The sequence below is a fragment of the Trichosurus vulpecula genome, chromosome 1 (genome assembly GCF_011100635.1).
Source record: "Trichosurus vulpecula isolate mTriVul1 chromosome 1, mTriVul1.pri, whole genome shotgun sequence".
NCBI classification, from domain to species: domain Eukaryota; kingdom Metazoa; phylum Chordata; class Mammalia; order Diprotodontia; family Phalangeridae; genus Trichosurus; species Trichosurus vulpecula.
This window is the reverse complement of record NC_050573.1, coordinates 437,422,203-437,444,195: the sequence shown is the minus strand read 5'-3', so window position 1 is coordinate 437,444,195 and position 21,993 is coordinate 437,422,203. Positions and strand designations below refer to the sequence as shown.

Below are 21,993 nucleotides of genomic sequence, written 5' to 3'. Positions count from 1 at the left end.
ACGGGGTCTGGCACATGGCAATTGCTTAACAAATGTGTTGATTGATGGATCAATAAAGGTAGCTTTCAATGTTCAGAGTCACAAGCACCACGAGCACAGAGTTTAATTCTTTAGGTTCCTTGATAGCACCAAGTAAGGTGCTGTGTAAACCAATGGGTGCTCAAGCATAATCATTTGCCCAATGATTAAGTCCCCTAGATAGGATCTTGACATGAGTAAGAATTCAAGTTTCTGATAGAAAATGCTTTCCCCTGTTACAGTCTCTGATGTGAAGATTCATGAAACCTATTTGTCCAGCTGTTGGCATTAGTTAAGTATTCTTCAAAAGAAGACCCTACAAATAATAAAAGTGTTTGGGTAGGGAGATGATATAAATGAAGTTGGATTCTGAATATTTGTACAAGAAGAGAGGTTGATTAGATGTGGCCTATAGTGCAAAAAAGGATTTTTTTTTAGAAAGAAACCATGGAGATTCTAGTGGTTGAGCACAAAACAAAATCTAGAAGGAATAAACCTGTGGTGCCAATAGTCTCAGAAATATTTACTTATTTAAAAACATGAGGTCAAGATTGTTCTGCAGGAAAGGAACAAGCCTAGAAGGCAGAATTTCTGTGCACAAAGTTTGGAAGGCACTCTAGAAGAAACTGCCAAAGTCAGCAGGGGAAACAAATGGTGATTTTTTTTACATTTTTATTATTATTTTTTAAGTCTGGTAAGGGAATTTCATGCTTATGAAAGCAAAGCACTAACAGCCCTGTTTACAGGCCAAGCACAGGAAGAGCGGGTTCCAAGCACTGAGCTTAATCATGCCTTTCTCAGGCCCTACAAGCAAGAAGAGTGAGCTGATAGAGAAAATGTTCCTGGGAGAAGTTGTCCAGAGTCCTTCCTTAATTGAGGGATGAAGCTGGCGCTCAGAATCAAATTAGAAGGTCCACAGTCACTGCTTTATAAAAACCACCATGGATGGGAAACAAGGACTGAATTTTGGTAAAAATAAGCCCTGGAAATTCTCTTCTTTTCTGGCCCAACTCTCTCATGGCAAATATATTCCACACAAAATGGCAAAATTACCAATGATTTCAATGGAGGCACAACAAAGAACTGAGTTTCTTTAGCAGCTAGAGGCTGGTTTGCCATGCCCTGCCCCCCCACTCTCTCTCAAAGATTTAGTAAAGAAAAACCAATAAGTATTTCAATCTTATAATCCTGGTGATTTGGGTCTGAACAATATAACATGCCTTTCTTTTCAAATAATAGCATTGGTGCCCTATTTGAAACTGGAGTCCACACTGCACATCCTCTGTCCATTTACAATGAAATGCATTAACAGAAACTCAGGGACAAAGTTTACACTGCAATGCAATCCACTCTCTGTTCAGAAGCTCAGCCAGAGAAAGGAAAGGAGATAGACTTATCATCAGTCCATTTTACTGCCTCCTGGCAGCTAAAATAAAAGTTAACATAGGAGTTTGGGCCTCCCAAGACAAAGTGAGAGTTTTGCATTATCTATAGAGGTTGCTGGCCTGTGCCTTCCCTGACTCCATTCTCAGGGATAACTGAAAGCTGATTGGCTATGCCCCAATGATGCCCGAGTCATAAAACAGCTTCCCTGGGAATCGAACAGAAGTTTTGCATTTAGTTGGAAATCAAGTTGATGCATTCGCCCAGTGTGGAAGCTATGCACCAAGAATCATGAAGAAAATACTTTTTATGCTGTACCTGGATAGGGAGATTACCGAAATATGTATCACATATTTGTAATTTAAAAAATGAAACAGAACAATCCCCAATTGGGTGAGTCCAGTGGTGTTCCATGTGCCTGGAATGAAAACCATTTTCCACCAAACCTTAGAGAATCTCTAATCTACCTTGCAATTGTGTACTCCAATGCCAATCAAATGATATCAGTTGGCCTCATATTATGGAAAATTGTTTGTGAGAGGGGTGCCATATTTCTCATACAAAGATAACATTACTCACAATCAATGCACATGCTTTAAATTGTCTCCCCAAAAAGTGGTAATGCATCTGCACTAATCATCTGCTACTTCTCTATTTAATCATTTCATTTTTGCCTGGGGTTACTGGGCACCATATTGGAAGAGAGTTTTTATCCTGGAAAGTGAATTGGCTAGGATGAATTGAGCTCAGATACTAGACTAAGTGATCTCATTTTTTAACCAACTTAATTTGACAATCAATCAATCAGCTAGGTTAGCAAAGTGGATAGAGTACCTGGCCTGGAGTCAGGAAGATTCATCTTCCTGAGTTCAAATCTAGCCTCAGACACTTATTAATTGTGGGACCCTGGGCAAGTCACTTAATCCTGTCTGCCTTAGTTTCCTCATCTATAAAATGAGCTGGAGAAGGAAATGTCAAACCACTCCAATATCTTTGCCAAGAAAACCCCAAATAGGGTCATGAAGTGTCAGACACAACTGAAATGACTGAACAAGAACAACAACACTACTAGGTGCTGGAGATACAAATACAAAAATGAAACAGCCCTTCCTTTCTCTCAAGGGGCTCATATTCCATTAGAAGAGACAACACATACACATCAGTACAAAATTTCAGGACTGGAGAGGCACTAGCAGCTGCAGAATTCAGGTACAAGATGGTATGTGAGCTGAACCTGGAAATCAATATTTTATACTATATTATCCTGGCTCTCTTCCTACCACTCATTCCAGCTGCTTGTATCTTTTGCAGCTCTTCTTTCTTTTCTTGTCTCCTAATTGTGAGTCTTCTCCAAAGCTCAGTCATTGGCCTTCTGGTCTTTATTTGCCATTCTCACCCTCAAAGAATCTACCCACGTTCTTGACTTTTTGCTGTTCCTGAACTCTGTGTTCCATCTTCTATTACTATATGTATGTATGTGTTGTATGCTTGTTCAACCTGAACAGTCTACCAGTGCCATGGCAGGAGACCGAATCACTTCCATCTGAATTATCTTTGGAAGATTCTGAAGATCACCTGGCAAGGTAAGGTACCAAACAATTACATCCTTTCTCAAGCTGACCTGCCAAGCATTCGAGCTCTATTTCCTGCAGAAGGCACAACTCCAATGGGCTGGCCGTGTTGTTCAAATATCAAACATACATTTACCTAAAAGTCCATTTTATGGAGAAGTCACATAAGGCAAGTGCTCACATGGAGGTCAGAAGAAGTGATACAAGGAAGGACACTCTCAAGGTCTCTCTGGAGAACTTTGGGATCATTTGTGAGACACAATGAATCACACAGTAAGTATTCAATAAATAATCACAGTATCATGCAATATTGGGGATGAAAGGAACCTGGGAGATAATCTAGTTTAATCCCACCACCACCCCCTTCCCATTTTACATATGAGGAATCTGAAATTTAAAGAATAGGTCAATGCCTAAATCACACAGCTGGAGGGGGAAGGAGGAAAGACGGAATATGGGCTTTTTATGGTAGAAGAACTGACATCTGTAAATTCCCAAGAAAAGGAAAGCCATCATTCATTCCTTACTGGTACTGAATGATAATTCTTTTAGTAACATATATTTACTCAAAGCTATTCATATCTGTACTCTGTCACTCACAAAAGACTACTTTTAAAAAAAATTAATTATCCTTATCATTCAAAAAAATACCTTGTCTACAGACAATCACTTTTCTCCAAGAAGCAAACTGACATGCATGATTACCTGGTTTAAGAAAGCTTGCTTAAAGACTGTGTTGAGACAGTGTGCTGTGTGTGGGAGGGGACCACCAAACACTCCCACCCAGAAACATTTTATGGGAACCCTGTGATATTTTAATCTATTTGTCAATATAGATTTATGGGGGGAAAAAGAAAGAAAGCAAAGAAAACCTTCCAGGGTGGTTGTGAGGATCGAGTGAGATAACACATGTAAGATGCTTTGTAAAGCTTAAAGCACTGTATAAATGTTAGCTAGTAGTAGTAGTAGTAGTAGTAGTAGTAGTAGTAGTAGTAGTAAATGGTGGTGGTAGTGGTGATAGAACCAGGTCCTCTATGATGTTTATAGCATTACAATCTCTCATCCTTAGTATATAGGCTTCCATTCACAAAAAAAAGATGAAGTATTTTTAACCCAGGGCCATGAACACAGTCAGCATTTAATAAATAGTTACTTAATTTAATTACTTAACGAAAAGAATATCCTAGCAAAAGAAGCACTGGGATGGTATGGTGAGAAGAACTCTTCATTTGAAGAAAGACATCCTTAGTTGTAATCCCAACAACAGTAAGTAAGGTACAGTGGAAGAAACCCTAGGGTAGGAGTCACTAAATAAAGTCCAACTTCAATTCTTTCTTGGGAGCTTTTGGAAATCAATCAGAGGGTCAACCTGGACTTGTATTCATTTAAACTATGATATGCTAATAATTATCAGAACCTTAGGGCAGCTAGGTGGAACTATAGATAGAATGTAGGGCAAAGAGTCAAGAAGATCTGAATTCAAATTCAGCCTCACACACTTAGTAGCTGTGTGACTCTGGGCAAGTCACTTAACTCTGCCTCAGTTTCTTCATCTGTACAATGACCTGGAGAAGGAAATGGCAAAGCACTCCAGTATCTCTGCCAACAAAATCCCAAATGAGGTCATGAAATGTTGGACATGACTGAAAATGATTGAACAACAATCAGATCCTTGGATTCCTCATCATTTGGTAGAAAAGAACACTGGATGAGAAGAAGGATCTGGGTTCAAAACCCAGTTCTGCTACATGTTTGCCATGTGAACTCTGACAAATCACTTAACATATCTGAGACTCAGTTCCTTCATCTGTAGTCTTTCTACCTCCCTCTAAGGGTTGCTATGAAGTAAGGTATAGTAAGGTAAACTATATAGGTCAGGACCCTTTCATGTCCATGGTGAGGAAACTCCCTCTCCCAATGCATTTGGTCTTAGGAGAACTGCCAGGACTGAAGGGGGTGGGGTTGGGGTTTGAGAGTTTAAATGATTTGCTCAGGGTCAGAGAGCCAATGGCAGAGAGGGGGTTTGACCCAAGGTCTTCCTAACAGTCCTACATCAATCCAGTATTACAAGCCACCAGATGGTGCAATTGATAGAGCCCTGGATCTAGAATCAGGATTGAGTTCAAATTCAATCTTAGACATTCGTGTGTGACCCTAGACAAGTCACTTAACCTCTGCCTGCCTCAACTTCTTCATGTGAAAAATGGAGATAGTACTAAGCCCTACCTTCCAGTGAGGATAAAATTAGATAATATTTGTAAAGTCTTCTGTAAACTTTAAAGTGCTACATAAACACACTGCCCCTCATATTAATACTATTATTGTGGTTGTTTTTCCTAATGTGGACATACAAGTAAAAAATACTTTAATTTGCTGTTAGTATGCTAGAAATAGTAGAATTCTCAAAGCGGGCAGAGGGTGGGAGGGCGGTGAATTGGGGTGTGTGGTAAAGCTTCCTCATTAATCCTGTAAAAGAGTTTGAGTGGAACTCTGTCTAGCAATTTAATGCGTCCCCTCAAGGGGAGTTTGGATGGGATTTTTCAAATATCTGATTAAAATACATTTTGAATTTGCTGTAGAAAAGATACCACTTAGAGCAGTGTTGGCACTCAGAGGCAGCACTTGACCTGCAAGTTGGTTGTATTCCAAAAGGTTCTAAATTGGTTGTTTGGAATTCAAGATGCACTTTCCCCACGGAAACAAAGTTATTTGTGTAGGATTATAGGCCAGCCCATAAATGTCTGTTTAACACATTGCTTATGCATTTCAAAAGGTCTAGCCCTGACTTAAGCCTTTAGAACACTCTCTCCACCCACAGACATTGTAACCACAGTCTTCATAAGATCCTGGGAGCAAAGGTTTAGAGCTGGAAGGCCTGTCGGAGACCATTTAGTCCAATCCCCTCATTTAAAGATGACTGATAAGAGGCCTGGGGAAGCTAAGGGACTTTGAAAGAGATGGCATTTGAACTCAGGTCCCTGGATTCGAAAGCCAGTGCTCATTCCATAGACCACTCTTCTAGTTCTATTCTCTCATTTTGCAGATGAGGAAATAGGGTCTGCTAGTGAGGGAAGTGACTTGTCCAAGGTCACCTAGGTAGTGCCCACCTTCCAGGGTGGTTGTGAAGATCAATCGAGATAACACATAAAGTGCTTTGTAAATCCTAAAGTACTATGTAAATGTTAGGTAGTAGCAGTAGTAGTAGTAGTAGTAGTAGTAGTAGTAGTAGTGATGGTGGTGGTGGTGGTGGTGGTGGTGGTAGTAGTAAGTGGTAAAACCAGGTCCTCTGATTCCAAACATGGCATCACTTTCCACTGAACTACTCCATCAGTCTTTCAAAGCCTACTGTGGTCCCAAATATTCATTATTTGGTGGTCCACCATCTTGGAACATGCCTCTCTGAAGTCAGCTAGGCTAATACTAATGGACATTTGTCAATGGTCTATACTTAACGTTGTCTGTTTCCAACTCTTAAGACCCGGCTTGTGTTATGCTGGCACAATGTTTCAGAACCCAAGAGTACTTCCATGCCTTAGTAAAACATCAGAGGAGGGCTCTAACGGAGGTGCTGGCTAGATGTCATGCTGCATAAACTTGAAGTCAGAAAGATCTGAGTTCAAATCCTGTCTCAGACACTTAGCAACTAAATGATTCTGAGTCATTTAACTTTTTTCAGCCTCAGTTTGTTTAAGGCTGTTGTAAGGATCAAATGAGGTAACATACACATCAAGGCTCTTTGCAAACCTTAATGTGCCATACAAATGCTAGCTATTATGTTAATTATATCATATTGTATATCATATCATATATCATATTACATTATATATTGTGTCATGTTCCATTATATATCATATCATATTATATACCTAAAACAAACTTTATGTCCTTAGGCTTTATAGCTTTCAGAAGGTTCTTTGATGCATCATTTCATTAGATCCTCAAAACAATCTGGTAAGGTACACAAGGTAGGTATTGTCCCCCATTTTACAGATGAAGAAACTGAAACTTAAATAAGTTAGATTACTTGCTAATAATTGGTAGACCCAGCACTCAGAGCTTAGGCTTCTGATTCCTACTCAGACATCTGATCCAGTTCTTTCTTTACTGCACCAAAGAGCTTCTCCTGAGCAAACTTCTCCCTCCTTAGTGAAGGCAGCTAGCATGGTAACTGTAACATGGGTGAGGGGATCCATTGGAATGGGAAGGAAGATAATCCCAGATAACAGTAAGATCCATAGGTTTCAGAGCTGGAAAGACCTTAACATTTCTTATAAATGAGGAGTCCTGGAGAGTTTAAATGATTTGCCCAAAGTCAAGATACAAGCAGAAGAAACAGGATTTGAATCCCAGTCCTATGAGTACAAATTGAGTATTTTTTCCGGTACACAGATTTATTTAGAAAAGGCTCCTCTCTCTACCTTTGTAAGTGTATAACAGCAGGCATGTTCCTAGTGGAACCACTCACATCCCAGGTGTTTTGAATTAGGGCATAAAAATAAGTTGTGCTTATGGGAGTTCATGGTGAGGGTTCCAGTATTGGATTTCCCTGATACAAAGAGCCATAAGAAGAGCCCTGGGCTAGGTCAGGATATCTGGGTGTGAGTTATGATGAGCAAAATGTTCACTTAGGGCAAGGAGAGGGACTGAAAGAGGGAGGTAGAGAACTAGGGCACAGCATAAAGGGGAAGAAGTATGCTCTGATACCTTATGAGGTTTCTGTCCTGCTCAAAGTGAGGTAACTATTTCTGCCTGGTCTGGAGCTGAGCAGGAAAAAAAGGACATTGGTGGATAGCCAGACCATGAAGCTGAGCAGAGAAATGAGATGTGGCCCTAACAAAGGAGGGAGGATCCACTGCTTCTCTTCTGGGGAAGGAGTTAGTGAGGGCAGAGGAAATAGGAAAAAATTACAGCCCCCCTTCTCAGTTACCCACTCAGGAGAAGACAGACCCAGCTGCCCATCCCTACTTACAGCACTCTGCTAGGTATTACTGTCAGCTCTACCACAATCCCATTATGTGACAGTGTTCCCTTAAAGCTTTAGGTTCCTCATCTAGATAATAAGAGAGCTAGACAAGAAGATCTGTAGCAGGGGAAGAAGGAGGAAAAGGAAAAAGAGGAGGAGGAGGAGGAGGAGGAAGAGAAGAATCACAGTTTGAAAGACAACTGAAGATAAAAATATCTGACTGATTAGGAGTTTAACTAATCTTTACAAACCAACTGTCGTTCGGTCGTTCTCAGTCATGCCTGGCTCTTTGTGACCCCATTTGAGGTTTTCTGGGCAGAGACACTGGAGTGGTTTGCCACTTCCTTCCCCAAATCATTTTACAGGTGAGGAAACTGAGGCAAACAGGGTTAAATGACTTGTCCAGGGTCACATAGCTAGTAAGTATCTGAAGCTGGATTTGAACTAAGGAAAATGAGTCTTCCTGATGCCAGGTACAGCACCCTATTCACTGCACCACCTAACTGACCTTAGAGTAGCATACTTCAAGTCATAGCAATTAGCTCTAATGGAGGGAAGGATTGGGGGTAGAAAGGGATGGGGAGAGAGGGGAATGGAGAATGATGTATAATTTTTTTTGTCCAGATGTAAGACTCAAGGAAGCCGCTTTTGCCATCAGGTCTGGGATTGTGGGTTCCAAGGATTTCTGAATCTATGTGATAAGTTACTATATTCTCAGAGAAGAATGGCATAGAATAAAATGAGATGGTTGGTTTTTTTAATAACAACAATAACTAGTATTTATGTAGCACTTTAAGGTTTACAGAACACTTTACAAATAAATGTTATCTTGTGGTATCCTCAGAAGGACCCTGGCAGGTAGGTGTTACTAGTATTCCCATTTTACAGATGAGGAAACTGAGGCAGACAGAGGTCAGTGGGCTAGACTAGCCCACAATGGGCACAGCTACACAACAATTGAACTTATATCTTCCTGACTCCAGGCCCAGAACTCTATTCACTGAACCACCTGGCTGCCATAAACTATGTTACAACCATAAGCCAACCCTTATGTTTATAACAAGCTGTTATGTTTGCAAAGGGAGAAACTAAGGGTTCAAGGGACAGCTAGGTGGCACAGTAGATACAGCACCAGCCCTGGAGACAAGAAGATCTGAGTTCAAATCTGGTCTCAAACATTAGCTGTATGACCCTGGGCAAGTCACTTAACCCTGTTTACCTCAGTTTTCTCAACTGTCAAACGAGCAGAAGAAGGAAATGGCAAGCCACTCCAGTATCTCTGCCAAGAAAACCCAACTGGGGTCACAAAGAGTCGGACATGACTGAAAATGACTAAACAACAAACAACAATGGGACACACTCCAAGACTGACTTAAGAGGCTTCATTTACTGATATAAAAAGAAACTCATTTATCCCCACAAAAAGCCAGAACAGATAGGGACAACACTGATTTTTCTAATGGTCAGATTGCTTCATTCTTGGCATAGAGTCTCTAAAATGTTTTAAAAGGGTCTTGAACTCCATCTGCAAATTTCATTAAGTACCTTTTAAAACTTAGGAGTTCCATGTGCTAACTGCCAGGTTTTGAAGAAACTCTAATGGAGGGAGGGATTGGGGGTGGAGAGAAAGGGATTGGGAGAGAGGGGAACAGAGAATGATATATAATTTTTTTTTGTCCAGACCTAAGGAAACAACCTCCACTAGTGCAAGAACTCTGTAACTTCCTGTCTTAGAAAGTTACCTGGGATACTGAATGAATAACTAGTTTGACCAGGGTCATAGAGACAGTAAATAGAAGAAGGTGGAATCTGAACCCAGGTCTTCTTACTTGAGGCTGGATCCCTATCTTCTTCACCAGGCTACCTCTAAATGTTCATTTAATTTACTCTTTATGGCACCACTTGTGATTAGATACAATTTTGTAAGGGGTTCAATTAACAAATGTGAAAAGGTCTATAATTGGGCAGCTAGGTGGTGCAGTGAGTAGAGCACCAGCCCTGGAGTCAGGAGGACCTGAGTTCAAATCGGGCCTCAGAGACTTTACTAGCTGTGTGATCTTGGGCAAGTGACTTTAACCCCAATTGCCCTGCCTTCTCCCCTCCAAAAAAAAAAGATTAAAAAAAAGACTAATATCTTTAAAAAGGTTGGTTAAGACAAAGTCACTGGTGTGGTTTCATGTGCAAAAGTATGGCCAGGACTATAACTGTAACCTTGGACAGCCACCTTAAAAATGGTAGGCATACGTTAATGCATTGTTGGTGGAGTTATGAACTAATTCAACCATTCTGGAGAGCAATTCGGAACTATGCCCAAAGGGCTATAAAACTGTGCATAACCTTTGACCCAGCAATACCACTACTAGGTCTGTATCTCAAAGAGATCAAAGAAAAGGAAAATGTACAGAATTATTTATAGCAGGTCTTTTTGTGGTGGCAAAGAACTGGAAATTGAGGGGACGCCCATCATCTGGGAAATAGATGAATAAGTTGTGGTGGTACATGATTGTGATGAAATACTATTGTGCTATAAGAAATAACAAGAAGGATAGTTTCAGAAAAACCTGGGAAGACTTATATGAACTGATGCAAAGTCAAGCGAGCAGAACCAGGAGAACATTGTACACAGTAACAGCAATATTGTACAATGATCAACTATGAATGACGTAGCTATTCCCAGCAATACAAAGATCCAAGAAAAATCTGAAGGACTTAAGATGAAAGATGCTATCCAACTCCAGAGAAAGAACTGATGGAGTCCGAATGCAAACTGAGGCATACTTTTTAAACTTTCTTTATTGTTCTTGTGGTTTTTTTGGTCTGCATTTTCTTTTGCAACATGGCTACTATGGAAATGTTTTGCATGACCGCACATGTATAACCTATATCAAATTGCTTGACTTCTAAAGGAGGAGACAGGGGAGGAAGGGAGAGAATTTGGAGCTTAAAATTTTAAAAATGAATGTTAAAATTTTTGTTTGCATGTAATTGAGAAAAAAATAAAATAGTAGTCACAAAGGAGCTGAGAAGATAATGTCAATGGAGCAGTATAAACAAATCACTACATTAATCCTATATATAGCTTGATCATAATTGTTTGCAAGTTGTCTCCCCCACTAGATTATGAACTTCTTGAGGACAAGCACTGGTTTTTGCCTTTTTTTTTCAATCTCTAGCACTTAGCACAGTGTCTGGCACTATAGGAGCCACACAATAAATTTAATAATAAATTTAAATGAGTTGTCAAGGCAAGTCAAGTCAACAGGCATTCATAAAGCCTCAGCTACTGTGCTAAGTGCTAGGGGTATGAAGAAAGCCAAAATGGTTCCTTCTCTCAAGAAACTCACAGTCCAGTAGAAGAGATGACACACAAACAATTAGGTGCAAGCATAAAAGCACTTCTCCAGGCAAAGAACTAGAAACAAAGTAGGTATCCACTGACTGAGGAATCAATCCATCAACAAGTAGTCATCAAGCACCTGGTTTGAGCAGGCACTGTACTGTACTAGGTGCTGGAAACACAAAGACAAATGTGAAAATCTCTACTCCGAGGAGCTTACATTCTATCAAGGGAGACAACAAGTAGACACACATATATATGTACATTATGCACACATGTATATGAAATAAATGCACAGTACATGATTATAAAGGTACATTAAATAAGAAGTGGCAAGTGTAAGAAATTAAACACAGGAAGATTTATATAAACTGATACAGAACAAAACAGAACAACCAGAAGGATATTATGTATACAGTGATGACAATAATAAAAAGAAAACCAAAAGAAAATCATACTATGAGCAAATGCAACAACCAATATTGCTCCTGGAAGCAACAACAACAACAGATAATGAAATATATCTGCCTCTTCTGAGGGGGCACTACAGGGACAGAATAGTGTGTACATCACCAGATACAGTTAATGTATTGGTGTTTTTTTTTTCTTAACCTTTAATCTTTGTTACAATGCAAGGATGGAATGGCATAGGATGGGTAGACATATATTTAGAACCAAATTCTATGTAAAAAGAAAAAAAAAGGTACCGATAAAGGCTTTTTTTAAAATGATTTCCTTCCCCTCTGCCCTGCCCCCATTTTGTAGAAGAGGAACTGATTTGGGGGTGGGGGAAGAAGAAGAAAGAATGATATGCCCAAGGTCACACAACCAGCTAGTTTTTAGCAGAGATGGTCCTGGAATCCAAATCATATCCCACTGCAGGAAAATCCTGAGTGCCATCTCTGCTAAAGACAATATGTTATATTGGCACTGACAAGCCTCTAACAGAGAGCAACAGTGACTGAATCTGCTCATTGTCATTTGTCTGTCAGTGATATTTCTGAGGCTTGTCAGTTTGTAATGGAGGGGCAGAAGCAAGATAGCCAAGTTGAGCATTTTCCTGTGCTCCCTTGTACCTACAGTCTATTTCCTGAAATGAGCACATGATTAGGCAGCTTGTCATGGAATACAGAGATCCAGCCTCAGATCCAGGAAGGGCTGAATTCAAGTCCTGCCTCTAACACATACTTTTGGATGTCTGACCCTGGGGAAGTCATTTGAACTTTCCAGTGCCACAGGCATTGGTGGCAGAGGGAGTTTTCTTTCTGGGAATTCATTACATCCATGAAATCATAGGTCTAGTTCCACTCCTCTCCTAGTTTCCCTGCCCCACTCCTCCTACCCACACACGAAAGGACTTGTACAGAAAGACCTCCCCCAAATGAATTGAGAACTTTAGGAATTCCCCATTTGCAGGCAAGAGATTGGGCTTTAAATCTAATTTATTTCTGGATAACCAAATCCTCATTAAGTATCTCTTTCTCACGGCTTCAGCACTGGCCACCTCAGGCCCCCGGAGGCTAAAGGGGGAAGAAGTCAAAGCACCCAGGGAACTGATGGGGAAAAAAAATCCAATGGGACAACAACACACAAAGTCTCCCAAAATATTCCCCTACAAACACTCTTCTCCACCACCCCTTTTGCCTCTTCCTTCCACAAAATGTGAGCACGACACAAAGAAGCGGAATATATTTCACGGTTTTCAGTACATAATGGTTTCAACATTTGCTTGTTTGGAAGCTGAGCCTCCAACTTAAACAGTGTTTCTATGCCTGTAAAGAAAATCTGTTTGAAACAGAATAAGAAGACTGGAAAAAATGAATCTGTTGTCCTACAATTCGCCAAATCGAGCAGGTCTAATCACCTTGGATTTCAATCACATTTTTAATTCCACCTCAGGTGGCTTAAATTGTCGATTAACACAGTCAAAATGACCCTGGAAAGAACTGCAGCCTTAGCTTCTCCTGACAGCCTCTTATCTAAGTGCAAGGGAAATTGATTATTTTGGAAAATTGCTATTAAAAATACACGCTCACTTTATAAAGATTACCAGGATCATTATCTTGTAACATTCCATAAACTTTTCAAACACCCCATTTTACTGCCTTCTCCTCAACATTCTTGGCTCAGGCCTTTCAGTGATAGTTCCTGACATACGCACTAGTGGCCTAAGGATTGAGCTGTTAACCCTCTTCGGTTCACAGAGAGTCAGAACCTGTTTCACTGGGTTAGGAATGAATATCACAACTTTTGAGTGTGTGTTGTGTGTTCAGTCATTTTCAGTGGTGTCTGACTCTCACTTGGGGTTTTATTGACAAAGATACTGGAGTAGTTTGCCATTTTCATTTCCAGCTCATTTGACAGATGAGGAAACTGAAGCAATCAGGGTTAAGTGACTTGCCCAGGGTCACACAGCTAGTAAGTGTCTGAGGCCAGATCTGAACTCACAAAGGTGAGTGTTCTTAACTCTAGGTCCAGTACTCTATCCACTGCACCACCTATCTGGTGGTGGTGAATATCAACTTTTGAATACCAATAATTAAATCAATGTTTGCAAGTGGTCTAAAAAGTGTGATTCTTAATACCCTCTCTGACCACTAACCACTTGTGTTCCCCAAGGCCTTATCTTGGACTCTCTTCTCCCTCTATACCATTTTACTTCATCTCATCAGCTCCCCTAGTTTCGATTATCATCTCTATGCGGATGATATTTCTCCCCAAATCCTCCCCTCTTCCTAACTTCCCTATCCTGCCAGTCATCCAGGCATTCTCATTTACTCTTCACTCTCTCACCCACCATATCCAATCAGTTGCCAAGTCTTGTCATTTCTACCTTTGCACCATATCTCATATATTCCCCCTTATCACCTTTCATGCTGCCATCCCCTACCACTTTGACCAGCTGCTATCGCTACACAGTTGGACTAATGCAATAGTTTTGTTTGGTGTCCCTGCCTCAAGTCTTTTCCCAATGTAGTCCATCCTCCACTCCCCTGTTAAAGTGATCTTCCTGAAATGCCAGTCTGACCATGTCATCTCACATTCAATAAACTCCACTGGCTCCCTATTGCCTGTAGGGGAAAATATACAATCTTCTATTTGGCTTTTAAAGCCCTTCTTAATCTGGTCCTCCTCTGCCTTTGCAGTCTTACTGCTTATTCCTTTTCATGTACTCTACAATCCAATGTCACCAGCTTCCTTATTTTTCCTTGACTAAAACACTCAGTTCTCCCAGCTCCCTACATTTTCACTGGCTGTCTACCCCTCATGCCTGGAATTCTCTCCCTCTTCATCTCAGCCTCCTAGCTGCCCTAGACTCCTTCAAGTTTCAGCTAAAATCCCACCTTCTGCACAAAGCCCTTCCTGGCCCCTCTTGTCACTAGTGGCTTCCCTCTATTGATTACCTTCAATTTGCCTGGATATATCTTGTTTGTACATAGTCGTTTACATGCTACCTCCCCCAATAGACTTTGAGCTCCTAGTAGAAGCTATTTTTTGTTTTTTCTTTTCCCTTTCTTTTCATCTCCAGGGCTTAGCACAGGGCGTGGCACATAGTAGGCACTTAATAATAGCTGTTAACTCAACATCCCCTTTTCTGTACATAGACACGGAGAGATTTTTAGTCTGCACTGATGATGGGATTCCCCACACCCAAAGAGTCAAAAATCCATTAGATTGCAGAACTTGACTTTGGCCTTTCTTTTATTAGAACTGTGTGGTTCCCTAGGATCAGCAAACTACAAAGAGAAATCTTAGTACTTCTAGATGAGGCTGAAAAGCCTCTAGTCCATTTGAGGTTATATCTAAGTTCCAGCCAGTCAAAAACAAAGAATCTCATTAAAATGTCAATAAATATGTGCTCCCGATGATTATTCACAACACAGCCCAAAGTGTATATACCCTGGCTCCATTGATTAAGCACTAGAGGTAGACCAAGTCAGGATGAAAGGATCATATTTCCTCCCCTTTCTCTGCAATTTTATACATCCATCTTGTTACACCTGCAGAAGACACAAAGACTACAAAAAAGAAATTACAAGATGCCTCACCATGTACTAATTAATTGCGAAGCTAAATCCAAACACTGCCTATTCACACTGAGGAGGTAGTATGATATAGTGGATAGACAAGAAGACCTGGGTTCAGTTTTTTCCTCTGATTCTTATTAGCTGTATGACCATGAGAATCACTCAACCACAATGAGTCTCAGTTTCCTTACCTGTAAAATAGGGATAACAATAGCAGGAGTACCTAACACTTAGGGTTGTTATCAGGGTCTAATAAGATCGTATATATAAAGTACTTTGTACATGTTTAAAATATAAACATAAAATATTATATATATATATAAAATATGTAAATATAAAAATATTTATAAAATATATAAAATTAAAATATAAAATATAAATATAAAATATATTATGTATAAAATATATAAATATAAAAATATTTATAAAATATAAAATAAAAATATAAAATATATTATAGATAAAATATATAAATATAAAAATATTTGTAAAATATAAAATATATTATATATAAAATATAAATATAAAAATATAAAATATATAAAATAAAAATATAGAATATAAAAATAAAATATATTATATACATATACATGTGCATAGATGTACATAAACAACATTAATTTATATATAACCAGGTAAATTATCTTCCTTTTCTTTCAAGAACATGTTGAAACATTCTGACATCTGAAAGAGGAAAAAAAATAATTCTGTTTCCTTCTCCAGGAACATCTTTCTATCTTTTGCTATCATGCCTCTACTGCTGCAGTTGAAATCTATTTTAATAAGGAACCACTAAATGTTCCACTTTGTCTTCATTCACTTTATTGAACGCTGTGTCCTAGCTTCTGGATGAAGATGATTTTATATCGGACAGACTTACCTGTGGAGAAGATGAACACTGTGTTATTCCAAAGCCCATACTTGTTTAGGGCTCTTGTGACATTTCCCACAGCCTCATCCATAAGGGTCACCATTCCTGCATAATGGCGCCTCTTCTCGTCTTGGATAAAGTCGTATAGCTGTAGATATTCCTCAGGGACCTGAAGGGGCTCATGGACAGACTGTAGGGCGAGGTAGAGAAATAGAGGCTGGAAAAGAATTATACCAGTCAGTTAAGAGAGCAGCCAAGTGGGAAATGTCACAGAGTAAGCAGACCTGCATTTATCAACTAATTAGAGTAACAATTGCTATCTCTCCACCTTCTCCTCTTCACAACCCCAACCCTAACTCCCAATCAGGCAGTTCTCCCATACTGCTCTAAGCAACAGAATTAGGTGTCTACCTTCGGAGCAGGGGGTTGGCTTTCTCTGCTACCATATCATATGAGAAAATGAATATATTAATTTCAATAGCTTGCATCAAACATTCAACCAATTTGATTCCTGAGAACTGATAAATTAAAACACTGACTCCTTCTTTCCACTTAACACTAATCTTAGTGGTGTTCTAAATCAGTTGTGCTTTCTTTATATTCCTTTCTCCTCACCTTGGTTTTGTTTTGTTTTGTTTTTGGAGGGGGAAGGCAGGGCAATTGGGGTTAAGTGACTTGCCCCAGGTCACAAAGCTAGTAAGTGTCAAGTGTCTGAGACCGGATTTGAACTCAGGTCCTCCTAACTCCAGGGCCGGTGCTCTATTCACTGTACCACCCAGCTGCCCCTCTCCTGACTTTGTAATGTAGCTCTTACCTGTCACCGTATTCATTGTGCTCCAACAGAACCTTTTGCCTGTTGGGCTAATAAAAGTCTTTTAGGCAAAGACTTCAAAGTCCAAAAGATTTAAAAGTATCAACCTCATTCTTCCACTAGAGAAAATCAGGCACTTCGCTACGTAGAAAATTAGCGTCAGAAACTTATAAGGTGATTTGGGAGTCCAGTTCACTGGATTATTGTTCAGTCATTTTTTTCAGTGGTGTTCTACTCTAAATGACCCCATTCAGGGTTTTCCTGGCAAAGATACTGGAGTGGTTTGCCATTTCCTTCTTGCCAGATGAGAAAACTGAGGCAAACAGGGTTAGGTGACTTGCCCAGAATCACCCAGCTAGTAAGTGTCTGAGGCCAGATTTGAACTCAGGAAGATGAGTCTTCTGGACTCCAGGCCCAGCACTCTATCTACTGTGCCACTAGCTGCCCACTGGGTTACTACCACTACCCAGTATTTCTCCCTCTGCATTTATATAAATTTACATAAATTATTCATGTCTAAACAAACAAAGCTCATCCCCCCAATACCATCTGTATTAGGATCAATATCTACCAGGGCTCCCCACTCACTAACATGGGTTTAGGTAAAGGAAACAAAGCCAGTACTTGGGGGAAGGGAAGGGAAGACAAAGCTCAAACTGTCCTCCCTTGACATAGCTTTGATGGTCTCTGGCTGTGCTGACAAGGATTCCTGATTTACACAGGGTGATAGGAAGCCCAATCCATATAGCACTGGGGTCCCTACAACCTGGTGGCTGCCTGAAGACCCCATGAATCATCACACCCTGGCCTTCTGAACAGATACTTTTTAATACAGAGATGAAGACAGTATAGTCGATAGACATGCCCCTACATCCTTGTTACCTATACTTGCCATGTCAAGGATAAGCAAAACTCCTTTTCTTAATTATTCAATGACATACAGGTGCATCCTTTTGTCCCAACATTGAATCAGAACCAACAAATACCATTGTCAGGCCTGTCCCTAACACTATCTGACACACATGCATAAACTTCTCCCTGTCATCCTTTCTTCCTCTCTCTCCATTGATAACTCTCATTTCATCTAGGGAATAGAGAGAAAATTCTTTCATTTGATGCACTGAAAGATTAAGCGACTTCTCCAGAATAACAGAGTTTATAGGCAAGACACTTCCTGTCCCACCTTCTATTGGAAGCCTTTTTCAATTCCCCTTAATTTTAGCATCTTCCCTCTGTTATTTCCTATTTTTCCTACTATACATATATGTGTACATATATGTATATACATACATACATACATACATACATATATATATATATATATATATAGCTTGTTGGTACATATTTGTTTGTTGTTTGTTCTTGTCTCCCCTATTAGATTGTGAGCTCCTTCAGGGAAGGAAATGTCTTTTTTCTTTCTTTCTTTGTATCCCTAGTGCTTAGCACACTGCCTGGCATATAGTAGGTGCTTAATAAATGCTTACTGACTGACTGACTGGTTGACTGACCATGAAGCTCAAGGGAAAGAGGAGACACAGAATTACTTCCTTGAGAGTCTGTAGTCTGGGGAATTTCACCAAGATTGCTTATGTTCTGACATGCCTTATGTTTAAAGGGCCTGAGCAGTCTCACTCCCAAAGCCCTGGAGCCCTTTCTTTGTTGTGATTACCTCTGTCTACACTCTCCCAGATCCATGTGGCTTCTCAGAGCTCCCCTTTCTCTAGTCCTCTGTATCTTCTCCCTATCACATCAGGCTCTAGGTCCTGCTTCAAGTCTGTCTCCTGGACTCAGTGACTATTAAAGGTTGTCTAGAAGCACAACTTATCATTCTTTTTCCTATCATGTTGCTTCCTTTTTGTTTCACAAAGGGACTGATTTATACCTCATAAAGGGATTACCCAGTGTGGCCTCACTTTTGCAGTTTAATATTTTTTCTATGCTCAGATCTGAAAAAGACTAACTCCCTTATATGTAAGATGGAAATAATAAAAATGATTCCATTACATATTTCACAGAACTGTTGTGAAGAAAGCACTTTGTAAACCTTAATGAATAATATTTATATAGCCCTTTAAAGTTTGCAAAACATTTTATAGGCATGATCTCATTTGAGCCTTGCAATAAACTAGAAAGGTAGTTATTACAGGTATTATCATCCTATTTTATAGAAAAATAAACAAGTTCAGAGAAATTACATGACTTGTCTCAGGCCATACACCTAATGAATGGACTACACAATATAACAGGAAAATCCCCTGATTTGAAGCCAGAGGACTTGGGTTAATTTTTTTTTTTTTTTTAGGATTCAGCCTCCCTCCCTCTCTCAGGCTGGAAGAGCAGCTGACATTCACGGGCCGCAGCCCACTGTTGATGAGCATAGAAGTTTGACCCGCTCCATTTCTGAACTGGGCCAGTATGTATTTCCTTACACAGCTGTTTTCTCCCTTTCCAATTTGGGGGAATACCGTATTGGTGCCAGACACTGCAGACACTGGGTTACAGCGTAGTAGTCCAGCAGAGGTGATAAAAGCCTGCACCAGAGTGGTACCGAATGTCAAAGGAGAGAAGGGGATATATTTGAGAGATGGTGCAAAGGTGAAATCAACAGGTCTTGGCAACAACTTGGATGTGGGGCAGGGGGTAAGAGAGAGCTAGAAGTCCAGGATGATGCCTAGGCTGTGAGCCTTGAGGGACTGGGAGGATGGTGCTGTCCTCTACAGTAATAAGGAAGAAACTGGGAGGAGCTTTAGGGGGAAAGATAATGAGTTCTGCTTTGGATATGTTGAGTTTAAGATGTATAAAAAAACAGAGCATGTGACTTTGGGCAAGTCTTCTTGGAGCACATTCTCCTCATCCATAAAATGAGGTTGGCCTGGACGGCCCCCAATGTCTCTTCTAGCTCTAGCTCCTCATTCGTATATCATATATTTCTATTACCACATTATCAACACATCTAATGAAAAATTACAACAATATGTTTGCTGAGGATCTTGGAGCAACCTAAAAATAGTTACAAGACTTGTTTGGGTATTGTCTATAATATAAAGCCAATATTTTAAATAAATTATATGTCACAAAAATTAACTTATACATAGTATAGCCTCATTCATTTTTATTTTGGTGAACTCAGAATCTATGAAAATTTTATCTCTAGGTTAGACTGAGGTATTTCTCCCATGAATGTAAATTTACTTTTGTACCATCTTGGAAAAAAAAAAGGCCTAGCATAGCAAATTTATAATGTTAAAAAAGATTATAGGAGAAATGGTAAGCCTATTTAAGAGAATAAACTATTTTCAACTATTTGTAATTTGTATTACATTTCTAGTCATACTTTTACACAAAGACAGATGTTTATGTGTGTGTATGTACAAATAGAGAGAGGCATGCATACATATACATGAAAGTAATAAAACTAGGTTTCTCCTTAAATGTTCTATAGTCCATAATGTTCATATGTTTATACTGGCCTTCTCCTAAAGTTGTCCTGAAAGAGCAAGCTTGCACATTACTGCATATGTATCCTTGGAGGCCAATTAATCAATCAATTGATAAATATTTATTAAGTGCCTCCTATGTTCCAAGCACTGTCCTAGGTGCTGGAAATAAAAGTACAAAGAAAGAAACAATTCTTACTCACAAGGAACTTACCTTATAATGGGAGAAACAAGTACATGTAAAAATAATGCAGCATAAATATAAGGTGAAGAAATACATAGCTATACAAAGTAGTTAAATACAAGGTAGTTTTGGAGAGAGGGTACTAAGAGTCAGGAGAATAAGGAAAGGTTAGGTATAGAAGATGGTACTTGAGCTCAATGACTTTGTGCAACATGCCTCACTTAAATCCAATTTACACACAAACCAAGACATCACCCCGTGATGTCACTAGTTTTTTTCTGAAAACAAAAGGACAAAGAACAACTACAACAAAGGAAGAGAGGGGCTCTATGAGATAGAAGAAAGGAGGGAGTGCATTCCAGGCACATGGGATGGCCAAAGCAAAGACACAAAGATAAGAGATGGAGTGCTTCTCGTGGGGAACAAAGAAGGTCATTCTGGCTGGATCAAATGATGGTAGACAGAGGGCAATATCCAGTGAAACTGGAAAGACAGTTTAGGAACAGATTGTGTAGGGCTTAAAAAGCTAAACAGAAGGACTCATATTTTACCTTTTACGTAAAAAGAAGCCACTGGGGTTGGCTGAGTAGGGGAATAACATGGTCAGATCTGTGTTTAAGGAAAATTATCTTGACAGCAACGTGTAAGATAGTCTGAAGTGCGCAACACTTTGAGGCAAATCACCTGACCTCTCCAGGCCTTAGCTTCTGAAAGTCTACAATGAAGGAGCTTGGATCAGATGACCTCAAAAGCCCCTTCCAGCTCTAAATCTGTGATTCTATGATCCCTGGGGGGATAATGATAATAGCTAGTATTTATATAGTTCCTACTGTGCACCAGGCACTCTGCTAAGCACTTAACAATTTATTATCTCATTTGCTCCTCACAGCAACCCTGGGAGACAGGTGCTATTACTGTACTTTTTTTTTACAATCAAGGCAGACAGAGGTTAAGTGACTTACTCAGGGTCATTTAGCTAGTAAGTGTCTGAGGCCAGATTTGAACTCAGATCTTTCAGATTCCACGCCCAGTGCTCTATCCACTGCAGCACCTAGCTTGGTTATCTCATTATTAAAATGAGTCCTTTTCTACAAGATAGCATCAAAGGTTAAAAAAGAAAATTATCTTCCTCTAGACAAAATAAAGCATTGTTGAAGGGTGTCCCAAAAGAAGATGATGCAAATGCCCTGCGCCTTTCAGTGACTCAATGCACTTTAATTTAATAGGCAGCTCAGTGTCACATACCCTCAGGAGAGCACTGTCCCTAGGAGGAGCAAGCTTGATCCCTATGCCATCAAGGTCCCGGTGACCAGTTTGTCACTTAGGAAGAAGGCTGAGGACAACAGCCACATGGCATGTATCATGGATGTCAAGGCCAAGAAGCATCAGA

The 21,993-nt window shown here is 39.8% G+C and overlaps 1 protein-coding gene across 1 annotated transcript in view; it reads right to left on the bottom strand.

Moving 5' to 3' along the window:
* The window catches only part of ARSB (arylsulfatase B), a 231,377-nt gene that overhangs the window by 173,820 nt on the left and 35,564 nt on the right, over positions 1 to 21,993 (bottom strand). Inside the window, exon 4 of the mRNA XM_036768105.1 lies at positions 16,181 to 16,388. Coding sequence (XP_036624000.1) covers positions 16,181 to 16,388 — 208 coding nt within the window. The remainder of the gene's footprint in view (positions 1 to 16,180; positions 16,389 to 21,993) is intronic.